Source organism: Schistocerca gregaria, chromosome X, assembly GCF_023897955.1.
Source record: "Schistocerca gregaria isolate iqSchGreg1 chromosome X, iqSchGreg1.2, whole genome shotgun sequence".
Lineage (NCBI taxonomy): Eukaryota > Metazoa > Arthropoda > Insecta > Orthoptera > Acrididae > Schistocerca > Schistocerca gregaria.
In genome coordinates, this window is record NC_064931.1 from 483,481,492 (window position 1) to 483,509,084 (window position 27,593).

A 27,593-nucleotide genomic window follows, 5' to 3' on the forward strand; every position below is an offset into this window, starting at 1 on the left:
CGGTAAATGCCAAACGATGCCTCATTTGGTGTAAGAAGCGTAAACATTGGACGATTGAACAGTAGAAAAACGTTGCGTGGAGTGTCGAATCACGGTACACAATGTGGCGATCCGATGGCAGGGTGTGGGTATGGCGAATGCCCGGTGAACGTCATCTGCCCGTATGTGTAGTGCCAACAGTAAAATTCGGAGACGGTGGTGTTATGGTGTGGTCGTGTTTTTCATGGAGGGGGCTTTCACCCCTTGTTTTGCTTGGCCCTATCACAGCACATGCCTACATTGACGTCTTAAGCACCTTCTTTCTTCCCACTGTAGAAGAGCAATTCGGGGATGGCGATTGCATCCTTCAACACGATCGAGTAACTGTTCAGAATCCACGGCCTATGGTGGAGTGGTTACACAACAATAACATCCCTGTAATGGACTGGCCTACACACAGTCCTGATCTGAATCCTATAGAACACCTATGGGATGTTTTGGAACGCCGCAGTCAGCACGGACCGACATGGATACCTCTCCTCAGTGCAGCACTCCGTGAAGAATGGGCTGCCATTCCCCAAGAAATCTTCCAGCACCTGATTGAACGGATGCCTGCGAGAGTGGAAGCTGTCATCTAAGCTAAGGGTGGGCCAACACCATATTGAACTCCAGCATTACCAATGGAGGGCGTCACGAACTTGTAAATCATTTTCAGCAGGTGTCCAGAACCTTTGCTTACATAGTGTAGTTACATGTCAACGTTCCAAAATGTCTGATTTTACTAGTAAAAATATATATTATGACCTTTGAAGACTATTAAGGTAAATACATTGTTTTTTTGTCTATCAAAATCTTTCATTTGCTAACTATGCCTATCAGTAGTTAGTGACTTCAGCAGTTAGAATTTTTTATTTAGCTGGCAGTATTGGCGCTCGCTGTATTACAGTAGTTCGAGTAACGAAGATTTTTGTGGGTAAGTGATTCATGAAAGGTATAAGTTATTGTTAGTCAAGGCCATTCTTTTGTAGGGATTATTGAAAGTCAGATTGCGTTGTGCTAAAAATATTGCGTGTCAGTTTATTGATGATCTGAATAAGTAAAGAGAGAAATGTCTGTGCACGTTCAGTTTAGCTCAGCTGTTTGAAAATCAAATAATGTAAGAGATTTATCAGCACAGTAATTCATTAATTTTTCCAAGGGGATGTTACATATGGCCTGGTACTTCGAAGGCAAGAGAACGTGAACCTGATTGTGAAGCCGAATCGTTTTACAGTGAAATTTCAAAACTACGATTGAAAACGGCACATGTGTACAGTGAACAAATGGTTCAAACGGCTCTGAGCACTACGGGACTTAACATCTGAGGTCATCAGTCCCCTAGAACTTAGAACTACTTAAACCTAACTAACCTAAGGACATCACACAACACCCAGTCAACACGAGGCAGAGAAAATCCCTGACCCCGCCGGGAATCGAACCCGGGAACCCGGGCGTGGGAAGCGAGAACGCTACCGCACGACCACGAGCTGCGGATTACAGTGAACAGCTCCTTTTCCAAAACAATCTCATCACTTAGAAACCCTATGCAGTAATAACACGAGAACACATGGAAATTGGAGAAGAAATATTTCGCACAATTTTCGAAATGGTAGCGGAGAAACAACTGGTGGTACAAGACGACTAATTGCCCACCAAGGAATCGAGGATGCGTGTGTGCTTCAAGAAGCTGAAGAAGTTGCTTCATCATCATCAGACGATTACGAGGCCTAAGACAGACAGTCGAAAATGGACAAGACAACGATTACGTTCCGCAGTGTTACAAGATTAGGGTCGTCAATCTAGCGGGAGAGCATCCAGGGTGGAGTTTGGTTACTCATCGTAGAATGGGAGCTAGACTCCTCAAAAATATGAAATGTTTGAAAATATAAGAGCATATAAAACAAGGTGGAACAAGGCACAAACAGCTTAAAACAATTGATTCATGGGCCTACGATCGTTTCATGGAAGCTCGAGAACGTAATCAACACGTGACGGCGAGAAACCTGCAGCATTGGGCTCTTGCTGCTGCTAGCCCATTTCCTGATTTAAATTTTCAAACTTATGACTCAAACGGTGATATCGGGTTCGTCATAGAAAAATCACCAGTTTTGTATCCGAGATAGGAAGTGCTTCACTGCAGCAAGTCTTTGATGCAGCACCAAATTTCCGAATGCAGACTCGAGTCCTTATTCCAAAATACGACAAAGATTTTGTTACTAACACTGACCAAACAAGTATTAAACGTGAAAGAATCTTACTCATTTATATCAATTGCAGTAGCATTTTTATGGAGCATATGATGCCAATTTGTGAATGTTGGTTCTAGGGTGCCAATACCAATCAACTGATGGCCAAAATCTCGCCGAACGCTGAACAAAGGAGGTTTTTGTGCAATGAAAGGATATGCGCAAGGTGACACATTCGTACACTGCACAATATTCTGTCGCCTTGCCTGGAAATTACTACCAACGGTCTTCGTTTGCTTGCGAGAGACCACTGGTTGATAACAAAAATGTTATGATAACGTCTTCAAAGTGACGGCAACCCACAACAGTACTATACAAGAAACTTCTGATTGACATCTTGTAGCCATATGTGAGAGAAGAACAATTCATTTTGCTCCTAGATTCGTGGAGAGGGAAAACGAACCCGGTTTTGTATGATGAAACGTGCAGTATTAATTTCTCCAAAACGTACTCCGTTGGCGCAACCCTACGAAGTTTATTTTTACAGGCAGGTGAAAAACCTAATAAAGGACTACAAAATTGTTCCTACATTATCGAACACAATAGAGAGATAGGTTCAACAGAAGAATGCATAGAAATTCGATCAATCGTACACCACCAGTTATCTGAACCAATATTCGGTGATATGATATGACCAGATGCGTGGTAAGCCGTGAAACTGTGTGGTGACAGAGAATCGTTTACGAACGTAAACGAAATTTGTTTTTCAGTAGAAATATTGAAAAACCATGCTCATGTAAAAATTCGGCTTTCATTGCGTGTGGTGTATGCCATAATAATTATTGTTTTACATGTTTCTACGATCAGTATCATCCTGATTCGTGTAGTGCTCCATAGGGGTCACAAATGTAGGTACAATAATGTCAATAAAAAGACTATAGTGATTTGATTGAAAATGGCCGTGTATCCCTTTTTATTTCCAGTGACCTTAGGAAATATTTTGTTTTCTTATCTTTCAGGATAAATATTATGCAAATAATAAATGAATCATTAAATACTGATAATTTGAACAGCCATAATAAATCTGTTTTAGATTTACGTGAGGAAAAAAAAAAGCACCAGCAACAAAATTTGATCTAGAGACCTTGCTTGCGCTTATGAAGCTAAGTGCCTAGTCACGTGGCTACACACACACACACACACACACACACACACACACACACACACACACACACACATGCCTAAAACTGCCTGTCTGTTAATGCTCCTTCTTCTCAGGAACACGGAGAGTTTTCAAGTTGAAATTTGGGTCAAATACTAAAGTATACTGTCGTATATGTTGGCAGCGTAAGAAAGTTAAGCTTTTAAGTCAATGCAATCAAAAGATGCGGCCATTTCTGTCACATATTTTGATATTTGCAAACTCACTCCTCAAAATCGATAGATAATCTATCTAGATCCATAATTAAGTTTTTCCGGAATTCTCAGAGGGAGAACCCTACATATACTTTTTTTTCGATAGTACTTCATTATAGATAACTGCACAAGCTACAAAAAGTCTGAGGTTACAGTTAATATTGTCTGGCAGTTCATTATTATGCAACATGAACAATAAGAGTCCCAAAATACTATCCTGGGGCACGACTGAAGTGACGTCTACGTCTGTCGAGGATCCACCTTATAAAATAACTTGCTGTGTTTCCTTAATAAGGAATCCACAGTACAGCTACAAACTTCATTCGAAACCTCATATGACTGCACTTCCCTTAAAAAGTGTCTGCGTGGTACTGAGTAAAATGGTTCAAATGGCTCTAGGCACTATTGGACTTAACATCTGAGGTCATCAGTCCCATAGACTTAGAACTACTTAAACCTACCTAACCTAAGGACATCATACACATCGATGCCCGAAGCAGGATTCGAACCTGCGACCGTAGCACTCGCGTGGTTCTGTACTGAAGCGCCTACAATCGCTCGGCCACCTCGGCCGGCCGTAAACAACTAATATATCATCTAATGCGCAGTGAAAGTGTTCAACATCTGTCTGGGTACTCCATTCAAGGATCGTTGAACATTGTAGCGTATGTGCGTGATGGCCATCGTCTGGTACAGGCTGGACGTCTGGCTCCGTGGACGAGGTCTGTAGTTTAGGAAGACATTTAGTCAAAGTAGATAAGGAAATTGATTCAGTAGAAAACTAAAAATTAACATATTTAACGAAGGGCAGCAAAATACAATGTTTGCATGCGGAACCGATAGCCGACAGTAAAGGCAGTGATTCACTGAGAATGTTCAAATAAACATCCTGATTTATGTTCACGGTACACTAGTCAAGTGCGCGAGTTATGGTACGAAAAGCACCCCCAAAACATCACCTAATCACCCTCCATCCACTGCGGATTAAATACCTCACTGAGCTGTCGGTGCAGTGGACGCCTTACGTAATTTGAAACGGTCGAGATCGTAACTGTTCGGACCACACTACACGCTCCCAGTCAGCTACTGTGCAGTTAATCTGTTGTTTCGCCTACTGAAAACGTGCAACATTATGCGCTGCTATGGGCAGTGATCTTTTGCGTGGTACTCGACAGCATACGGCCAACACATGTAGTTACCTTCCCAGTATAAGCTCGGGAACTGGATGAGATGGTTCTGCATTCACTGATAGCAACAATTCCTGTCATATTTGAAAGCTATTGTGACTGACAAGGCGTGACACTCGGCATCAGTTATTTTCTATTTACAGTCACTGTTCTTACTCCGTGTTACACGTCTGTGCGTGGTAGAGCATTCCATGTAGACACGTTGGACAGCCCACATTGATATACCAACAAATCGGGCAGCTTCATTCCCGGTGTGGTCATGGACATTTACAAAACATGGTAACTCCTTTCTGCCATTGTGCGGTGCACTGTTGACCCATCTTATTCCACTTATTATATAGAACAGACTGGCACAAAATGATTCAAATGGCTCTGAGCACTATGGGACTTAACATCTGAGGTCATCAGTCCCCTAGAACTTAGAACTACTTAAACCTAACTAACCTAAGGACATCACACACATCCATGCCCGAGGCAGGATTCGAACCTGCGACCGTAGCGGTCGCGCGGTTCCAGACTGAAGCGCCTAGAACCGATCGGGCACACCGGCCGGCCACAGACTGGCTATGACTTAGGTCAACGGTGAAGGATCACATGACCATCTGACACCAGTTCCACACCATCTTCAGCTATCCAAAATGAAGAACGTGCTCTCGAAACGGATACGAATTTTCGACAATCTGGCAAAAAGAATGTATATGGAGTACAGGAAGTAACATAAAATTAATAGCTAGTACCTCCTGTGTACTATCTTCTGATTGTGCGAGGGACGTTCAAAAAGTAATACAACAATACAACACATTTTTTTCTCACCCAATTTTGGTTGAAAAATGTGGAATTTGTTGTGAGACATCGTTGATGGTGATGATGATGATGATGATGATGATGATGTTTTGTTTGTGGTACGCTCAGCTACATGGTCATCAGCGCCCGTCCAAAGTCCCAATTCCTACACAGTCCAATCTAACCACTGTCACGAATGACGAATGATGAGGACAATACAAACACGCAGTCCCCGGGCAAAGAAAATCTCCAACCCGGCCGGGAATCGTAAGCTAGCCACTAGACCACGAGCTGTGAACGTGAGACATCGTGGAATATACCCGCTTCAGCCCCTATAATCTCACAACGTTCCAATATGTGGCGGCCCTATACGTAGCCTTCAAAACGGCGTCTGAGGTGCGTTTCAAGCAGAGAGCTGTACCTGAGTTTCTTTTGGAGGAATACCAGAGCATCGCAGATTTTCATAGGATCCTGAAGAATATTTACGGAGACCTGTCAGTGGACATAAACACAGTGAGTCGTTGGGAGAGGCGTCTGTTATCATTGCGACACGGTTTCGCAAACCTTTCTGATTTCCCACACGTAGCTGTGATTTTTGCAATGTTGGAAGGCATGGGCATTCGCATTCTACACTCCTGGAAATGGAAAAAAGAACACATTGACACCGGTGTGTCAGACCCACCATACTTGCTCCGGACACTGCGAGAGGGCTGTACAAGCAATGATCACACGCACGGCACAGCGGGCACACCAGGAACCGCGGTGTTGGCCGTCGAATGGCGCTAGCTGTGCAGCATTTGTGCACCGCCGCCGTCAGTGTCAGCCAGTTTGCCGTGGCATACGGAGCTCCATCGCAGTCTTTAACACTGGTAGCATGCCGCGACAGCGTGGACGTGAACAGTATGTGCAGTTGACGGACTTTGAGCGAGGGCGTATAGTGGGCATGCGGGAGGCCGGGTGGACGTACCGCCGAATTGCTCAACACGTGGGGCGTGAGGTCTCCACAGTACATCGATGTTGTCGCCAGTGGTCGGCGGAAGGTGCACGTGCCCGTCGACCTGGGACCGGACCGCAGCGACGCACGGATGCACGCCAAGACCGTAGGATCCTACGCAGTGCCGTAGGGGACCGCACCGTCACTTCCCAGCAAATTAGGGACACTGTTGCTCCTGGGGTATCGTCGAGGACCATTCGCAACCGTCTCCATGAAGCTGGTCTACGGTCCCGCACACCGTTAGGCCGTCTTCCGCTCACTCCCCAACATCGTGCAGCCCGTCTCCAGTAGTGTCGCGACAGGCGTGAATGGAGGGACGAATGGAGACGTGTCGTCTTCAGCGATGAGAGTCGCTTCTGCCTTGGTGCCAATGAAGGTCGTATGCGTGTTTGGCGCCGTGCAGGTGAGCGCCACAATCAGGACTGCATACGACCGAGGCACACAGGGCCAACACCCGGCATCATGGTGTGGGGAGCGATCTCCTACACTGGCCGTACACCTCTGGTGATCGTCGAGGGGACACTAAATAGTGCACGGTACATCCAAACCGTCATCGAACCCATCGTTCTACCATTCCTAGACCGGCAAGGGAACTTGTTGTTCCAACAGGACAATGCACGTCCGCATGTATCCCGTGCCACCCAACGTGCTCTAGAAGGTGTAAGTCAACTATCCTGGCCAGCAAGATCTCCGGATCTGTCCCCCATTGAGCATGTTTGGGACTGGATGAAGCGTCGTCTCACGCGGTCTGCACGTCCAGCACGAACGCTGGTCCAACGGAGGCGCCAGGTGGAAATGGCATGGCAAGCCGTTCCACAGAACTACATCCAGCATCTCTACGATCGTCTCCATGGGAGAATAGCAGCCTGCATTGCTGCGAAATGTGGATATAGACTGTACTAGTGCCGACATTGTGCATGCTCTGTTGCCTGTGTCTATGTGCCTGTGGTTCTGTCAGTGTGATCTTGTGATGTATCTGACCCCAGGAATGTGTCAATAAAGTTTCCCCTTCCTGGGACAATGAATTCACGGTGTTCTTATTTCAATTTCCAGGAGTGTATGTGATCGACGTATCATAACCAAATTCTTAGCAGCTCAACGGCACGTCTCTATTGGTAGTGCTGACACACTCGTTCGTCGGTTGGAGTATTCAAAGGTGATGCCGTTGGGTTTCTCTCCGCCTATCTGAAGACCTAAAGAGCAATGAAGGAGCGTCTGTGAGGACTTACTTGTGCGTTACAAGGCCGATCGTGACATCGTCACAGGCGATGAAACATGTGTTCATGACTTCGAATTGGAAACAAAACGACAACCCATGGTATGGTGCCTCAGCCCTCTCCTCTGAATGAAAAGTTCAAATCCGGACCCTCAGCCGGTCAAGTCATGGCGACGGTCTTCCGGTATCTGAATGAGTTATTCTGTTTGTTGTCCACCCTCATGGTACAACGACCAACTCTGAAGTGTATTGTGTTACTTTCAGAAAATTGAAGAAACGGCTTGAGCGTGTTCGTCGCCACAAAAATGACAACGCAAGGCGTCATACGAGTCTGCGCACCCGAGAGGAGCTCACAAAACTTTATTAGACTATTCTTCCTCATCTACCCTACAGCCCGGATCTCGCACATTCCAAATTACATCTATTTGACCCAATGAACGATGCATTCCCCAGGAAGCAACATGTGAATGATGGGGAGGTTGTTGTTGCAGCAGGACGTTGGCTCCGGCGTCGACTAGTAGAGTGGTTCCATGCGGGCATACTGCCCCTCACAGTAAAGCGGCGTCAGGCCGTCGCATTGAACGGAGACTGTGTTGAAATATAGGGTTTGTAGCTAAAAAAGTGGGGAATAATATGGTGTATTGCAATTCTGAATAAAATCGACCTGGTTTCAGAAAAAAAATGTGTTGCATTACTTATTGAACGCCCCTCGTAATTAAGATGCACTTCACGGTAGAGGCAAAGCATAAGAAATTCCTTAATAATTACAGTATTAAATGAGCTTTTGATTGATAGCGAAATCAGTATAGCAAGTGCGGCTTAAGTGTCGGGAAGAACCCAGATGACATGAGAAGAAGGGAAGAAGGTTTACCTGTTTAGCAAGGGTAATAGGAGGCAGATTTCAGACTACCTAACCGATCAAAACAAAAATTTCTGTTCCGACATTGATAATGTTGAGTGTTTATGGAAAAAGGTCAAGGCAATTGTAAAATGCGTTTAGACAGGTACGTGCCGAGTAACTACTGCGAAAGTAAAGAGAGCTTCACTGCAAGCTTAAACGCAGCCAGAACCTCTCAGACAAACACAAGCTAAACGATGTCAAAGTTAGCGTAAGGAGGGCTATGTGTGAAGCGTTCAGTGAATTCGAAAGTAAAATTCTATTTACCGACTTGACAGAAAATCCTAGGAAGTTCTGGTCTTACGTTGAATCAGTAAGTGGATCGAAACAGTATATCCAGACACTCTGGGACGATGATGGCATTGAAACAGAGGATGACACGCGTAAAGCTGAAATACTAAACACCTTTTTCCAAAGCTGTTTCACAGAGGAAGACCGCACTGCAATTCCTTCTCTAAATCCTTGCACGAACGAAAAAATGGGTAACGTCATAAAAAGTGTCCAAGGAATAGAAAAGCAATTGAAATCATTCAACAGAGGAAAGTCCACTGGACCTGACGGGATACCAATTCGATTCTACACAGAGTAAGTGGAAGAACTTGCCCCCCCTCCCCCTTCTAACAGCCGTGTATCGCAAGTCTCTAGAGGAACGGAAGGTTCCAAATGATTGGAAAAGAGCACAGGTAGTTATAGTTTTCAAGAATGATCGTCGAGAAGATGCGCAAAACTATAGGCCTATATCTCTGAGATCGATCTGTTGTAGAATTTTAGAATATGTTTTTTGGACCCGTATCATGTCATTTCTGGAAACCCAGAATCTACTCTGTAGGAATCAACATAGATTCCGGAAACAGCGATCGTGTGAGACCCAACTCGCTTTATTTGTTCATGAGACCCAGAAAATATTAGATACAGGCTCCCAGGTAGATGCCATTTTCCTTGACTTCCGAAAGGCGTTCGATACAGTTCCGCACTGTCGCTTGATAAACAAAGTAAGGCCTACGGAATATCAGACCAATTGTGTAGCTGGATTGAAGAGTTTTTAGCAAACAGATCACAGCATGTTGTTCTCAACAAAGAGACGTCTACAGACGTTAAAGTAACCTCTGGCGTGCCACAGGGGAGTGTTACGGGACCATTGCTTTTCACAATATACACTCCTGGAAATGGAAAAAAGAACACATTGACACCGGTGTGTCAGACCCACCATACTTGCTCCGGACACTGCGAGAGGGCTGTACAAGCAATTATCACACGCACGGCACAGCGGACACACCAGGAACCGCGGTGTTGGCCTTCGAATGGCGCTAGCTGCGCAGCATTTGTGCACCGCCGCCGTCAGTGTCAGCCAGTTTGCCGTGGCATACGGAGCTCCATCGCAGTCTTTAACACTGGTAGCATGCCGCGACAGCGTGGACGTGAACCGTATGTGCAGTTGACGGACTTTGAGCGAGGGCGTATAGTGGGCATGCGGGAGGCCGGGTGGACGTACCGCCGAATTGCTCAACACGTGGGGCGTGAGGTCTCCACAGTACATCGATGTTGTCGCCAGTGGTCGGCGGAAGGTGCACGTGCCCGTCGACCTGGGACCGGACCGCAGCGACGCACGGATGCACGCCAAGACTGTAGGATCCTACGCAGTGCCGTAGGGGACCGCACCGCCACTTCCCAGCAAATTAGGGACACTGTTGCTCCTGGGTTATCGGCGAGGACCATTCGCAACCGTCTCCATGAAGCTGGGCTACGGTCCCGCACACCGTTAGGCCGTCTTCCGCTCACGCCCCAACATCGTGCAGCCCGCCTCCAGTGGTGTCGCGACAGGCGTGAATGGAGGGACGAATGGAGACGTGTCGTCTTCAGCGATGAGAATCGCTTCTGCCTTGGTGCCAATGAAGGTCGTATGCGTGTTTGGCGCCGTGCAGGTGAGCGCCACAATCAGGACTGCATACGACCGAGGCACACAGGGCCAACACCCGGCATCATGGTGTGGGGAGCGATCTCCTACACTGGCCGTACACCTCTGGTGATCGTCGAGGGGACACTGAACAGTGCACGGTACATCCAAACCGTCATCGAACCCATCGTTCTACCATTCCTAGACCGGCAAGGGAACTTGCTGTTCCAACAGGACAATGCACGTCCGCATGTATCCCGTGCCACCCAACGTGCTCTAGAAGGTGTAAGTCAACTACCCTGGCCAGCAAGATCTCCGGATCTGTCGCCCATTGAGCATGTTTGGGACTGGATGAAGCGTCGTCTCACGCGGTCTGCACGTCCAGCACGAACGCTGGTCTAACTGAGGCGCCAGGTGGAAATGGCATGGCAAGCCGTTCCACAGGACTACATCCAGCATCTCTATGATCGTCTCCATGGAAGAATAGCAGCCTGCATTGCTGCGAAAGGTGGATACACACTGTACTAGTGCTGACATTGTGCATGCTCTGTTGCCTGTGTCTATGTGCCTGTGGTTCTGTCAGTGTGATCTTGTGATGTATCTGATCCCAGGAATGTGTCAATAAAGTTTCCCCTTCCTGGGACAATGAATTCACGGTGTTCTTATTTCAATTTCCAGGAGTGTATATAAATGATCTAGTAGATAGTGTCGGAAGTCCCATGCGGCTTTTCGCGGATGATGCTATATACAGAGAAGTTGCAGCATTATAAAATTGCAGCGAAATGCAGGAAGATCTGCAGGGAGTGGCAACTGACCCTTAACATAGGCAAATGTAATGTATTGCGAATACATAGAAAAAAAGGATCTTTTATTGTATGATTATATGATAGCAGAACAAACACTGGTAGCAGTTACTTCTGTAAAATGTCTGAGAGTATGCGTACGGAACGATTTGAAGTGGAATGATCATATAAAATTAATTGTTGGTAAGGCGGGTGCCAGGTTGAGATTCATAGGGAGAGTCCTTATAAAATGTAGTCCATCAACAAAGGAGGTGGCTTACAAAACACTGGTTCGACCTATACTTGAGTATTGCTCTTCAGTGTAGGATCCGTATCAGGTCGGGTTGACAGAGGAGATAGAGAAGATCCAAAGAAGAGCGGCGAGTTTCGTCACAGGGATATTTGGTAACCGTGATAGCATCACGGAGATGTTTAGCAAACTCAAGTGGCAGACTCTGCAAGAGAGGCGCTCTGCATCGCGGTGTAGTTTGCTGTCCAGGCTTCGAGAGGGTGCGTTTCTGGATGAGGTATCGAATATATTGCTTCCCCCTACTTAGCCGGCCGCTGGTGGCTGAACGGTTCTAGGCGCTTCAGTCTGGAACCGCGCGACCGCTACGGTCGCATATTCGAATCCTGCCTCGGGCATGGATGTGTGTGATGTCCTTAGGTTAGTTAGTTTTAAGTAGTTCTAAGTTCTAGGGGACTGATGACCTAAGATATTAAGTCCCATAGTGCTCAGAGCCATTTGAACCATTTTTCCCCCTAATTATACCTCCCGAGGAGATCACGAATGTAAAATTAGAGAGATTCGAGCGCGCACGGAGGCTTTCCGACAGTCGTTCTTCCCGCGAACCATACGGGACTGGAAGAGGAAAGGGAGGTAATGACAGTGGCACGTAAAGTGCCCTCCGCCACACACCGTTGGGTGGCTTGCGGAGTATAAATGTAGATGTAGATGTTGACTCTATAGGGTGCATAACACGGTCGCGGGTTGCGGCGGGCGATGCTTTCGTGTCTCTGTACAAAAGGAAGCTCATTTAGTTTGTGTTTAAAAAGTCTGTGAGAGAGGAAGTTTCAAAATAAAGGCACCAGTTATGCTTCAAGTGGCTTGCTGTGAGGCACCACGGCATAGCACCCCAAACTGAGATATGCCATTCTCTTGTGTGTGGTGGAAAACCTGTGGGGTAGAAATTTGAGATTTGTTTGCGCGTAGGCTCGCCGCAAAGTCGCACCACCGAAGTGGGCACATACTCGCCAGTTTCTCTAAAGAGATGCTGGCGCGGTCACGCTTTGAGCATCCAGCTGGTGTGAGAGACGCAACTCTTGTCTTAACGAAGCCAGTTTCTCATGATCAGGAAGAGGCATACCCGTTGGCGCCGTGAAGGCGGCCGCCACGCCGTGGGATGGGACACTCTTGTTTGTCGCAGCGACTGGATGATGGAATGTCTCAGTATTGTAAGTACATGCACGTCACCACCAACAGGTGCCGTGCCAGCCGCTGAACAGCTTTCTCTTTCTTTCTTTTCTTGTTTGAAAACTTCCACTGGAATATTCTCAAAATTTTGTTAGGAGGGGGTTTCAAAAAGTCGATCTGTGCTAAGCTCACAGCCTGACCAGTAGTTACTCGTTTTGATTGGCTGAGGTAGTTTAAGTGGGGCTGCTCTTTCACGGAACGCTCAGGGGGCTAAAGAAGTGCAGTTCTGCGACACTTTCTCTCCGACATCAGACGTGGCCAAGTGCAGATGCTCCGACACGTTTTGTTCAGTCTCTCATCTGGACAGGAGCTGGGATTCATTGGTATCAAGAGTTTGCTGCCTTCAGACTTAGACGCCGACTTTTGGTTTGGTAGGCACTGCTTCGCTGGATAAGATGTAGCTCCGAGTACGCGTTCGTAAGGCTGAGGGGATATTTCACAGAGAGACGACATTTATTCAGTTCCACGCCAGTAAATCTATCACTTCCCTTGTCCGATTCGCGAATGGACTACAACTTAATGAATCATAACCACATGTTTCCGCAAGGCCGCTCACGCAGTAACAAGTGCATGCCGTTAATTTCTTGCTTGTCTGATTAACATCTTCTTCAGATAAGATGAACTATGGAATTGTTGTCATACCACGGATGAATGCAGATGTGACCGAGATCTTCAAAGTTGCTAACTTTCATTTTTCCCGCTTCTAGGTGACCTACAAATAAGATTTTTATGTATAACCGAACTGGTTCTTCACGATGTTCATTAATGGTTTTATTTCTCTATCGTATGTGAATAGCTTGTAGCGTTATTTTTATTTTTGTGTGCTTATATGGGATATTAAACTGAGTAAATCTGGACTCACTGTAACTATTCCGCAGCTAGAGAATCCCTTCCGCATATCATTTAAACAATTAGAGCAAGACTGGCACCCGTGGTTCATTTGCAAGGACGTATCCACGCTATCCATTGAGTGAGATTTAGATATTACGTATCTAAAAAATGGCTCTGAGCACTATGGGACTTAACATCTGAGGTCATCAGTCCCCTAGAACTTAGAACTACTTAAACCTATCTAACCTAAGGACACCACACACATCCATGCCCGAGGCAGGATTCGAACCTGCGACCGTATTACGTATCTGAACATATTTGGGAGGAGGGAGGGGGGGAGGGGGGAGGGGGGAGGGGGGAACGGGGTGAGCGTTCTGATTCCTGTAAGTGCAGACGGGATCAATCAGACATTAAACCTAGCAGTTAACTCGCAGCCCATGTCAACCTCTTGAACTCTTTTATAAGGGTGACTAATATTTTGTTCGGGGAGCGTATTTAGGGCATAGTACTGGTTGCTTAACATTGGAAGTTCGCACTCAACCTAAATAAACTAAAGTATTACGCATAAATAGGCGGAAAGACCTGCCACAGTTAGATTACAGAACTAGCGATAAATCACTAGAAGCAGTATGAACCGTAGAAAATCTTGGATCATCTATCTGGAATGGCCTAAAGCGGGAAGATCGCATCAAATGGTTGTAGGAAAAGGAGATGTCTAGTTGAGATTCACTGGAAGTATGTAGGCCAGAGAGGATCCAAAGAAGATTGGAGCGTTTACCAACAGGATCGTCTGATTAGTGTAACATGCACATCAGGCTCCAGTGGCAGGCGCCATAAGAGAGGCTCTGTGCTCGCAAAGACATTTGCTGTTAAAATTCCAAGAGTGCACACGCTAAAAGGCCTGAGCACCACCTTACTTGCTCCCACACACATTTTACGAAATGACCAGGAAAATCAGAGAAATTCCTGTTATACAGAAGGTTACCGTCAGATGATCGTATCACGCACTACATCCACATCTGCACCTACGTCCATACTCTGAAGGCCACTGTCAAGTGCATTGTGGATAGTACTCCTCGTATTAAGATTTCGTCTCCCTTCGTTCGCATGTAGAGTGTGGGAAGATTGGCCGCTTAAATGTTTCTGAGCACGAGATAATTTGTCTAATAGTGATTTCGCGGCCCCTATGAGAGCGGTACGTATGTCGTTGTCGCACATTTCTGGATTCCTAATATAATATTCTTTCCGGAAACTTTATAGTTAGACTTTCACAGGAGAGTTAGCGCCTATCTTCAGCCGACTGCCAGTTAAGATGCTACAGCATTTTCGTGACAGCCTCTGGCTGGTCAAACAAACTTGTCACTATTTGTGCTGACCTTCTTTGCATACTCGTACGTTCAGTGTCCTGTGATAGACTTATTTTGTAGGGGCTCAAAAAATGGCTCTGAGCACTATGGGACTTAACATCTGAGGTCATCAGTCCCCTAGAACTTAGAACTACTTAAACCTAACTAACCTAAGGACATCACACATATCCATGCCCGAAGCAGGATTCGAACCTGTGACAGACTGTAGCGCCTAGAACCGCTCGGCCACTCTGGCCGGCTTACCGGCCACAATTTGAGTAAAATGACATAATGCATTTAAGAAAGAAGCAGAAAATTAGTGAACAAGGGCCATACTAAAACTCATCAGAAACTCATTGTTAAAATTTGATATTGCAACTACGTAATAAAAACGACTGAAAGAACTTAATCTACAGGCCATTAGCCTGTATAACGTGACCACAGCCAGTACTCCCAAAATGGCCGACATCAATGTTTCGTTTCGACATTGTGCTGTCATTGAATTCATTTTAATGACAGAAAATGTGCTGCTGACATTCACCTCAGACTGCAACGTTTTCCTACGGAGATGTCTGCAATGGCGTCAACAGCGTTAGGAGGTGGGTGAAACATTTCAGAGATGGAAATGCGTGTATCCATGGTGAGCCTCTTAGCGGTCGTCCTCAAACTGCCTCCATAGAACGCAACAAGGAAAGACCTGCCCGATTTGTTTCAACCTGGAAAAACTATAAACGCTTCCCGCTACTTCCAGACAGTTTTAAAACTCTGTCGTGCAATGCACAATAAACGCCCTGGAAAGAAGATCATTCTCCAACAGGAAATGCGCGTCCTCACACTGATCGTGCCATTGCGGAGAAGATGAGGGTACCGACTTGGTGCCCTGCGACTGCCAAATTTTTGGTCTGTTGAGGAACAGCTGAGAGGCCAAAGCTACGAGACGGTGGGGGATTTTCAGATAGCAGTGCGTCACTATCTTCGTGAAGCTGGAATGGGGTGCTGTCGTAAGGGTATCTTCAAATTGCAGAACCACAGGAAAAATGAGTGAAAAGAAAAAATTGGTTCAAATGGCTATGGGACTCAACTGCTGTGGTCATTAGTCCCTTAGAACTTATAACTACTGAAACCTAAGTAACCTAAGGACATCACACACATCCACGCCCGAGGTAGGATTCGAACCTGCGACCGTAGCAGTCGCACGGTTCCGGACTGCGCGCCTAGAACCGCGAGACCACCGCGGCCGTCAGGGTGAAAAGAAATAGCGACAAAAAGAAGACGATGTATTTGGTCTGTCTGAAAAAATAAAGATTACAAATTTAAAAAAATTCCTCATTACTTTCAGCGTGGTCCTCCTACGTAAAAGACAGACGGTGGTAAAGCTTGAGAACAAATAAAATTGGAATATTTGATCTTTTGGTATGTTAAGTAAGCAAAGCTGTCCCGAAGCTGAATGGTCGTTTGAAAACCTTAGTGCTTTACTAGGCATGCTTAGATTGGAGGTCATACGCTCTTACCTTTCTTAAAACGATGATGGGGGTGTTCATATGATGTCGAAAATCAAGTGGACAGATAATATACGACAATAAAACTAAGAACATAGGAAGGAAGTCTGTTCATTAAATAATATGATCCACCACAACAGTCATGTCACAAAAAAAGTTAAGAATTTGTTTGGAGCTACATCCAAACAAGTTTGTTATGTCTTAATACTATCTTGCTCAACGTTCCTACTCTATACAGAATTTCGAGTTTGTAACTGAGCAAACTAAGTGTATACTTTACTATAAACAACAGAATCGTCAGTTAACAGTCATACAGTGCTACCGATCGTATATAATAACTCCTTTATGTATACTGAGAACACTAGCGTTTCTATTACGTTTCTGCGAGGCACACCCGATATTACTTTCGTTTCTGTGGAACATTCGCCGTACAGTATAATGTACTGCGTTCTTTTAGTCAAATATTAATTGAGTCAGTGACGTATTTGTAAGGATACTCCCTATAATCGTACCTTGGGTGACACTCAGCTACATGCTACACTCTCGACGGCTTTTGGAAATCCAGGGACACGGGTTCTACCTGTTTAACTGCATCTGTTGTCTGTTGTCTGAACAGTACGGAGTTGTCTGCGCTAGAACAATTTTGATATGAAACTGATACGCAATTTAATGAAATTGCTCAATTAATCACCACTGCACCCGCCCACCCCCGCCCCCGACCACGCCCACACTCACCCCAGGATGACGTCATGTGTTTTCTCCAGCTGCACGTGTGCCCCAGTCCCCTCTTTCCCCTCCCCCCTCCCCCATCCCCTCCACCAACCTATCCTATTGGCAGGAATTTCGAATTTTGGTGGGAGTTTCTTAATCCCAAGACTGTGCTGAAATCCCACCTCACCCCCCACCCGGGAATTGGCAGGAAATAAAACTTGGTATTATCCTTTCCGGGACTCGAATCCTGGTCCTCCTGTGTGGAAAACCCATGTGTAGCTCCTCTACCACAATTAAACCACCAGAGGCGCTTGGAATTGACGGGAAATTAAAAATGGTGGTTCGCTTTCCAGAACTCGAACCCTGGTCGTCCTGGACGGAAAGCCCAAGTGCTTTCCCCAACACATGGAAACTGCCCAGATGCGGAAGGGGAAGGTTATGTTAGAGGGCTTTATTTATTTTTTGTTGGGAAGCTGACGCAAAGATCAATCTTTATTACATAATTAATCACAAAGCTCAGGCCTAATTACACAATATTTTGCATAGTGCCACACAATGATGGCATAAAAACGCAATACAACTCAAAAACTGACGATACCATACAACTAGTGTAATCCTGCTGGAAAAAAATTTCTCAATAACACTCGAAACTAGCTACAGACACACTCAAATTCCACCCTACACCTACAAGCAGGCAGGAAAAATGCAAGGGTGTAAAGTACTATCTTTATTCTTTTGGTGGGAAACACATTTAACTGACGAGATGCTGGTGTTGGATAGAGAGGAATTTAAAAAGTGTATTACCTGTAAGCATACAGTATGTATCGCTGTTTGACGTCAGAGTTCGTTACAGATGCCTCTCAAAAACCATCCTGCACCTCAGGTAACCGAAACCAGTACACGATACAACAACTGATGGAAAAAAATTGCGTCGCAGTTCTAATTACACTTCGAAATTGTTGTGAAAAAACCAGCACTGAACGGGTAATAATCCAGCACATGTACTGGGGGAGAAATCGTCGTCCTAAAAGAATGCAGAGTACAGAGAAATAATATGTGTGAAATCTTATGGGACTTAACTGCTAAGGCCATCAGTCCCTAAGCTTACACACTACTTAACCTAAATTATCCTAAGGACAAACACACACATCCATGCCCGAGGAAGGACTCGAACCTCCGCCGGGACCAGCCGCACTGTCTATGACTGCAGCGCCAAAGACCGTTCGGCTAATCCCGCGCGGCGGAGAGTACAGAGAGAGTGGTAGTTGAACATGCGTTGTTCTCAATCTACAATCATAAACTGCCGTAAACCAAAGCCTTCTCACTTCCCCTCACGTCTCCACCTCCCCCCCCCCCCCTCTCTACGATGCTCCGCCGAGCGTCTCACGCTCCCGCTACCACCCTCTAGGCCGCTGTCCGCACTTGTCTTTCCACCATCTGACCGCCGTCTTAAGGCGACGCCCTTACGCCTGCACAATAGCGTGTATAATCAACTAAACAATAGAGGCCGGCCGGGTGGCCGAGCGGTTCTAGGCGCTACAGTCTGGAACCTGCGTCCGCTACGGTCGCAGGTTCGAATCCTGCCTCGGGCATGAATGTGTGTGATGTTCTTAGGTTAGTTAGGTTTAAGTAGTTCTAAGTCTAGGGGACTGCTGACGCCAGAATTTAAGTCCCATAGTGCTCAGAGCCATTTGAACCATTTAAACAATAGGAGATAAAAGGATGGCCGTCTCAAGTGCAACTTGTTCGTCTACAATATAGCGACAGAGCCCGTACGCGCCGTCCCTGGACAGAGAGCGGCTGTATCCGGCGACCACCACAGCAGATACGTCCCCCCTTCCCCTCGCTTGCAGGAGCCCGCCGCTCCTTGTATTTGACGTCAACGCATCTATAAACAAGCATCTATTTAAAAAAAAAGCAAAACACATTTGTGACTACAGTAAATGTCCTCTTTCCACGAAAATAGGCAAAGTCCATTTGGTTTAGCTTTTTGAGAAAAATCGGTACAGTTTTTAGGTTCGACTGCAGTCGCATCTCATTATTTTGTGACGTCCAGCGAAGTGTACCGCCACTGATCACGTATGATCAGCGAAGACGTGCCCACCCAGCGTAAAGTCAGGAAAGAAAACCTTCGACTATTTTGATGCGAGAACTACCGATCACTGTAGAATATCCTTGTTATTTCAAAACCATCATCAGAGTGAAGAAAAAGCGAGAATTTAGACTCCAAAGAAAAAAACCTACATTGAGCAATTTATTCCAGCTTTTTCAACAAATTAAATGACCTGAGAGCGTCTCTCGCGTTTAGTGTCTGCAAGTAAACACTCATGCACGTGTTTCTTACAAACATTTCAGATAATCTTCACCGCCATTGGCACACATTTTGGAAAAAGCACATTAATTTAACGTTTCCCAACAAGAAGCTATAATTCAAGAGAACGTAGCTGTTTTGTACACTATGACAGGTCCCCTATCATACTAGCGTTAACGAAACAAATCGTGAGAGCTTATCTCGCCCTGTGTAGGTGAGAGATAGAAATCTCGTTTAAGAGATATTGCTGCGACGAATAAAAAAGTAAAAGAAACGCTTGTCAAGGGTCATTCCGTGGTGCCCTAGCCATCTATTCCATCCGCCAGGCGGCGCATCGCTGATGTCAATTTGATAGGCTAATTAATTCAATTGTCATGAGAGTCACTTTGTATGGCGAGTAATCTTTTTATTCAGCAGTAGTATTACATTTGCTAAGTAGGACAACCGGGCATCCATGGAGGGAAGAAGATGTTCTTTTCGAGGAACACTATTGAGAAATGACATCTGAAGCTGACCGCAGAGGGATTTTACAACCCACAACATACATTTGCGTTGGATCCTGTAGAGATGTCTTAATGATTATAGCCACTGGTGAATCATATTCGTGCCACTCTCTTATCTCGAAACAAGTCACCTTTTCTTTTTTATCTCGAACCCATCTGCTAAGGGTCCCATACACCAAGAACTCCAGCGTTGACAGTCCTTCCGCATCCTGCAGTTGCTTCTAAGTCTCTTCCCCGCCCTCCCTGCAGCTTAGTCCATGTAATCGTCCCAACTTATGTCTGACCTGTATGGAAGTCGGAGAGCGCTGTATCAAAATGAAAAAAACTATGCCTCCCAACCAGAAAAATAGTGCATTTGCGCTAGGTGTTGGCAGCTGTACTACTTTTACGTGCAAGCGACGTCGATTACTGGACACATTCGTTTTCAACATATCGGAAGAGAGACATGCGGTAATAATCTATCGGATGAAATTAACGGAGCTTTTATAGTTCGTAATTTTCCTCTGCTGGATGGTACAGAATAACGGTGATAGAATGTTTGGATGATAAACGTGAATGGTTCCTGAGGGACGCGGATCTGCTTTGATGTTGAGTCTTCCTAATTTTCCCAGCAAGAAACACCACCGTAACTGTTCGTACTGTCGTCGTGTTGCAGGAGCAGGCTTCATTTGACGCTGACCTTATGCATCATATACGGGTGGCGGAGCTACGGCAACATGTTCCCACTTCCAGTGGTCAAAACATGCTCCTGTAGCATTAACTCAGCTCACTCTGTTTCTACACAGGTTGCAGAATGTGGTGGATATTGCTCTCTCCGACTTCTGGGTAAAATTGCTAAAGCTGATCTCGCTATCAACTGCGGTGTGTACATCTGGTGTCTTTCCAATCCCGACCATCCACTGGGTACGCTGTTAGATATCTACTACTTGTCGCTGTGGAACATTGGATTAAATATAGAGGTCATCACCTTAATACAGTTGTTTGGAAGCGTTCCTCATTATTACAGACTCGTCTTATTGCCATATGCTACGATACCCTACACATGTTTTTATTTTGATTTTTTTCACAATTAAGACAACAGTACCTCATTTTATTTGTGTTACGTCACGTGTGCTGTGAACAGCACCTTCTGGCGATGGTCAACACTGGAACAGTAATCATGACATGACTGCAAAATGCTTTTCGAAACGGAACACGGATACATCCGGTACCCTTTCAATGGGATGATGAGATTAACTGTAAAGGTAATCGCCTCCGTATAGCTAGCTGTTGGAAACGCTCTACAATACCGCAGACTCTTCCAGTTTCCATATGTTGCGACGTCTTCCACATTTTTGTCAATGCGAAACATCGCGTCTATGTTTTATTTCTACCAGCCTGTGGTGTGATAGCTGTGTAGTTTACGTCATGTGACGTTCAGTTTTCTGTGAGAGCCAGAGCATCGAAACGTGTTAATGTCAGTTTCGCAGCAGCTGACACTGGTCTCTATGTTGTGGTAGAAAAAAACAGTGTATGGCAGTGTACACTGATTGGGTGTGTTACAACCGAAAAAAACAATGTATTAAACTGCTTATGAAAGAGCAGTACAGGAACACTCTCGTGTGATTGATAGTCTGTTGGATACGGTCATCCTACAGTAAAGGTGATGAAACTTTACACCGGTCTGTGGAAGCGATTCAAAATGGTTCAAATGGCTCTGAGCACTATGGGACTTAACATCTGTGGTCATCAGTCCCCTAGAACTTAGAACTACTTAAACCTAGCTAACCTAAGGACATCACACACATCCATGCCCGAAGCAGGATTCGAACCTGCGAGCGTAGCGGTCGCGCGGTTCTAGACTGGAGCGCCTAGAACCGCTCGGCCACCCCGGCCGGCGCCACTGACTTTGCGTGACGCTTAGCACGTAGCTACAAGTCTCCGTAGACAGTCCAAGGGCTGCTGAGGAGAAACAGCAGGACGCTGAAAGAATTCCGAATAGTATCATAAAAGTTCCATCACGACAATGGTTGAAGGTGGTTAAACAAAACCAGCCCCTGAGCATGAGTACAGTTAGATAATTATAACTTAAACATTGTTAAATTTTAAAACTATACCAATATAGAATGAATGAAACACCACGACTGTAAACTTGAAAGTAGACCAAGCTGATCACTAGCTGTATGTTTTTAAGTTGCTATCGAACATATTGAATGACGTGACACCGTAATTCAGTCACTGTACTGGAATTTAGGGGGAATGGAGTTCGATTCTCAATCCAGCTGTTCCGCTTCGCATTTTATGTGGTTTCATTTCTTCACGTGAATCCTGGGGTGACCATTACATTTTCTTCCTCCAATTCATTGGGTTAGTGGTCCGTCTTTAATAATATTTACGTCGACGAGACATCCGACTGAGTTCTCCACCATGTTAGGCACCCGTCCCTCTCGCTAACAAACGACAATGAAAGAATCATTTTCTCTGAAAAGGCCATTTTCGAATTCTACTATTAGCATCTGTTTATTTCGGAGATGTGCAATACTTTTATCTATCGAGCGACAAGAAATCGTTTGTCATTCTACTACGCATCTTCCAGAATTAATACTAAACTTGTTCATTTTTAAAAGTTTATCACATAACTGTTTTCTCTCTAGTCTTGATAATCTGCCTATCCGGTATGAAAATCAATGTTCCGTTCTGTTTCGCGTAGCTAATCATTGTGCTAATCATCATGCACAAAATTTATCTCATCAGATGAAACGTAGTAGGCGTTATATTGGTGATATTGTAAGTTCCGCCTGCAAGTAGAAGCAGGTTGCATTTCTACACGGACGGTTCGAGAATATTTTTTCACACAAGCGACGTATCATTTGGCACCACTCCCGTCCCCACCCCCTTTTTTTTCTCGTACACTTTGACCTGTGACAGTTTACGCTACAAATTGTGATAAGCGCTGTATACAAATCTCGCGCTTGACGATCCTCTCAGCTCGACGCTCCAAGCGGTAGTTTGTGTCGTTTTGGCCGTAAACCCGTCCTACATGTGTAGCCAAAGTTGGTCTAGGAAACGAAGTAACCGCAGTGCCTCTTGACGGAAAGGAGAACACCCAGCAGTTCAAAGGATAGATTGGTACAGGGTGTTTCAAAAAGATCTATCCAATTTTACAAGTCTGTATCTTCTACATGAATGTAGATAGAAACTTACCCAATGTAAGAGTATGTTATGTGATTTGCATCTTTTCCCCGAGAAATGATGAAAGCTGTTCTAAAAGATGTTTAAAGGAATACACCTGGGTATTTCGGAGATCTAATTTTTTCCATAAGTTCTAGAACACGTCGAAATATTCATTATACAACGAGACGAAACACCTCCTTACTGGCACCTGCGTGTGAAAGCAATTCCTAACGAGTTGTCTCAAAGAAGTGTCAGCCGTAAACGATGTACGGATCTCGCATTACACTATAGGCCTTCAGTGTCGCTTGACCTCACGGTATTTGTTTTGCCAGAATTTGTCGAAGACTCCACATATGTGCCCCCACCCCCCTTCCAACCACTTTGAGTGGAGTGCGTCACTGATTAGCAACAGCAGTGAATGCAGCATCCTCAGACACCTCGCAAAAAAACTATTGAATGAGTTTGATCATCGCATGGATGTACGTACGGTGGACGCAGATTGGACATTTGTGAGAAGTGAATGGAAACTTTGATGCTAAATGTAATTATAAAAAGCACTAAGAGATTGTATGTGGATGCACGTAAAAGATATACTATTGCAAAATCGGATGTTTCCTAGGTAGTCCTAAGAAAAAGTTAAAATTTACGACAGATTTCTGTGTTGATTTATGTAGAAGGTATCGTATGAATCTTTTTGAAACTCACTGCATTTTAAGTGCGAGACCAGGATCATGTAAGTTTGTTGTTGTTGTGGACTTCAGTCTGAAGACTGCGTTGGTGCAGCACTGCACGCAACTCTATCCTTTGCAAGTCCCTTCATCTTTGCATAGCTCCAGTTATGTACACCCATTTGAACCTGCCTACTGTATTCAAGCCTTGGTCTCCCTCTACAATTTTTACCCACCTCATTTCCTTCCATTACGAAACTGACAATTCCTTGATGCCTCAGGATGTGTCCTATCAATCGATCCATTCTGTTAGTCAAGTTGTGCCATAAGTTTCTTTTTACATCAGTTTGATTATTGTCCACGTTTCACTTCCTTACAAGGCTGCATTCCAGACAAATACCCTCAGAAAAGAATTCCTAACATTTAAATTTATATTAGATGTAAACATATTGCTCTTTTTCAGAGACAGTTTTCTTTCTATTGCCAGTCCGCATTTTATATTCTCTCTACTTCAGCCATTGTAAGTTATTTTATTTCAGAAATGCCAAAACTCACCTGCTCCTTTTAGTTCTCATTTCATAATTTTAATTCCTTTAGTATCTTCTCATTTAATTGGATTACACTCTATTACTCTTGTTTTAGTTTTGTTGGTGTTCTTCTTATAATCTGTTTTCAAGACGCTAACCATTCCGTTCAACTATTCCCCCAAATCCTTTGCCGTTTTTAACAGAACTGGAATGTCATCGGTAGAATTTAAAATTTTTATTTATCCTCCATGAACTTAAATTCTCTTCCCAATTTCTTTAATGGTTTCTTTACCGATTGCTCAATGTACAGTTAGAATAACATCGAGGACGGGCTACAACTCTGTCTCACTCCTTTCTCAACTACGGCTTCATTTTCATGTCCTTCGATTTTTAAACTGCAGTCTAGTTTCTGTAAAAGCTGTAAATAAACTTTCGCTCCATGCATTCTATCCATATTATCTTCATAATTTCGAAGAGTGTACTCCAGTCGACAAGGTCAAAAACTTCCTCTATGTCTACCAATGCTATAAAGGTTGGTGTGCCTTTCTTCAAATTACACTGAACAGCCAGAACATTATGACCACCTACCTAATAGCTGGTATGTCAACTTCTGGCACGTTTAACAGTGGCGATGCGTCGTTGCTTGGAAGCAATGAGGCCTTGGTAGATCACTGGAAGAAGTTGGCACTACACCTGCACACAAAAGTCACCCCTCGTAAATTCCAGGAGGGGAACGATGAGGTCCGACGCCACATTCAATCACATCCCAGATGTGTCCGATCGCGTTCAGATCTGGTGAGTTGGGGAGGGGGGGGGGCAGAATATCAATTGGAACTCGCAACTGTGTTTCTCGAATCACTCCATCACACTCCTGGCCGTTTGACATGGCGCATTATCTTGTTGGAAAATGCCTCTGCCTTCGGGAAACTTGGTCGTCATGAAGGGGTGTACGTGCTTTGCAACCAGTGTACGATAGTCCTTGGCCGTCATGGTGCCTTGCACAAGCTGCAGTGAACCCATGGATGCTCACCCGAATGTTCCTCAGAACACAATGGAGCCGCCGCCAGCTTATTTCCGTCCAGCGGTACAGGTGTCAAGGAGCTGTTTCCCAGGGAGAACACGGATTCGCGCCCTCTCATAGGTATGATGAAGGAGGTATCGGGATTCATCAGACCATGCAAAGCTCTGCCACAGCGCTAACGTTCAGTGCCGATGGTCGCGTACCCATTTCAGTCGTAGTTGCCGATGTCGTGTTGTTAACTTTGGCACGTGCATGGGTCCATCGGCTGCGGAGGCCCATCGTCAGTTTTCGGTACACTGTGTGTTCAGACACACTTCTACTCCGCCCAGAACTAAGGAATGGTGATAGTTCCGACACAGTTCGCTGCCTTCCTTGTTTTACCAGTCTGCCAAGGCTACGACGTCCGACATCTGTAATGAGGAATGGCCGTCCAATCGCACGTCGTTTGGACGTGGTTTCACTTTAATTTCGCTACGTGTTGAAGACACACACCACAGCGCTCCTCGAGGACTCGACAAATCGTGCAGTTTCCGAAATTATCGTCTCGAACCTCTGGGCCATCACAATCTGCCCTCAATCAAATTCAGATTGTTCCCCATTCTACAGAAGGACAGCACCCTGACTGACACTACATACATCTTGCGTGTGTCTGACTAGCACTCACTCCTCGTCAGGTGACGCTGACGGGTTTATATCGGTAGTACGTCGGTGGTCACAGTGTTCTGGCTTATCAGTGTATATTCTGTAAGTTTCCTCGCGTGTTCCTACTCTCTCGAACCACAAACTGGTCTACCCACGGGCTGGCTTCTACCAGTTGTTCCATTCTTTCGTAAATAATTCGTGTCAAAATTTGGAATTATGACTTACTAAACTTTAATATTTATATAGTTTACTGTCGCAGTTACATATAATCTTCAATTGTGACAATTTTAGAACGCTTCCATTGATTTTCAAACCAATGGAACATTCTAAAGACTTGTTTATACACCAGGTCAACATAACAAATGGTATATTAAAATAAGTAGTAAATAAACTGAGTTGCTGGTTCTTTGCACCAATGCAATGGTGGAACTACGTAAAACAAAAAGAAAACCTGACATGCAATGCTTACAAACGGAATCGAGATAGGGTACAGAAAAAAAAGATGACCGTACCAAATGGCCATGGCGGGTAAGCGTCCATAGAAAGAAAGTGTGCTTACCCTTGAAGAGGGGCGCGATCCGGAAGACGCCGAGCCCGCCGATGGTGAGCATCTGGCCGAGGGCGAGCTCCATGAAGAACATGGGAATGCCGGCGAGGACGAGCGTGAGGAAGTAGGGGATGAGGAAGGCGCCGCCGCCGTTCTTGTAGCAGAGGTAGGGGAAGCGCCACACGTTGCCCAGCCCGATGGCGAGCCCCACGACGGACAGGATGAAGTCCAGCTTGCCGGCCCACGTGCCGCGCTCGGGCAGCGGCTCCGACGCCTTGCCGCCCCCGACGGCGGCGGCCGCGCCGGGTCCAGTCGTCACCTCGACCGCCTCGAGCAGCGCCGAGCCGCCGCACTGGTTCATCTCGAGCGACAGCAGCTGCTTCTCGTTGCCCAGCGGGCTGCCTCGCGGGTCCGCCATCGTTTCCAGGTCGTCCCTCGCCGCCGCGCTGCCGGTCTCTGCTGCTGCTGCTGCTGCTGTGTGCTGCTGCTGGTGGCGGTGGCCGCTAGTGGCGCATCCCCTCTGCCGCTGCCCACCTGCGCACACACGCAAACACACTTCCTGTACGTCGCGATACTTTCCACTTCCAACTACATTTGTTTCCTTATAAACTACCCGACGTGGCTCCAAGACGGCTGATTTTCAACTCACGAAGAGAACGCGGCTAGTGCTATCCTGATTTCTCAGAAACTTTGCTCAGTGGAAAAGTGGTCAAAATAAGCGAACTCCTGTCTCGGGATATCCGCAGATTTTCGAACGTTTCAAAGAGAACTACGGTGAAAGTTTTCGAGGTACTTTATATGCCTTTTGAGCGAGTAAGTAGCTGAAACGGAGTGGTGACACAGTGGCTTCACACTTTTGCTCCCCGTGTTCGAGCCCCGATTATTATTTTTGTTTTTCCTTTATCTACTGATTTCCGTAGAAGATTGCTACACGAATGTTTTCCGTTGTATACTGAAATAACGTCGTTTTCGGTGAAAATTCTGGC

General features: G+C 45.6%; 1 protein-coding gene across 2 annotated transcripts in view; it reads right to left on the bottom strand.

The window, feature by feature from the left end:
- The window catches only part of LOC126297678 (sodium- and chloride-dependent GABA transporter 1), a 346,980-nt gene that overhangs the window by 126,081 nt on the left and 193,306 nt on the right, over positions 1-27,593 (bottom strand). For both annotated transcript variants that reach the window (XM_049988789.1, XM_049988788.1), the window contains exon 2: positions 26,620-27,141. In XM_049988789.1, coding sequence (XP_049844746.1) covers positions 26,620-27,025 — 406 coding nt within the window. In that variant the 5' untranslated portion in view covers positions 27,026-27,141. The remainder of the gene's footprint in view (positions 1-26,619; positions 27,142-27,593) is intronic.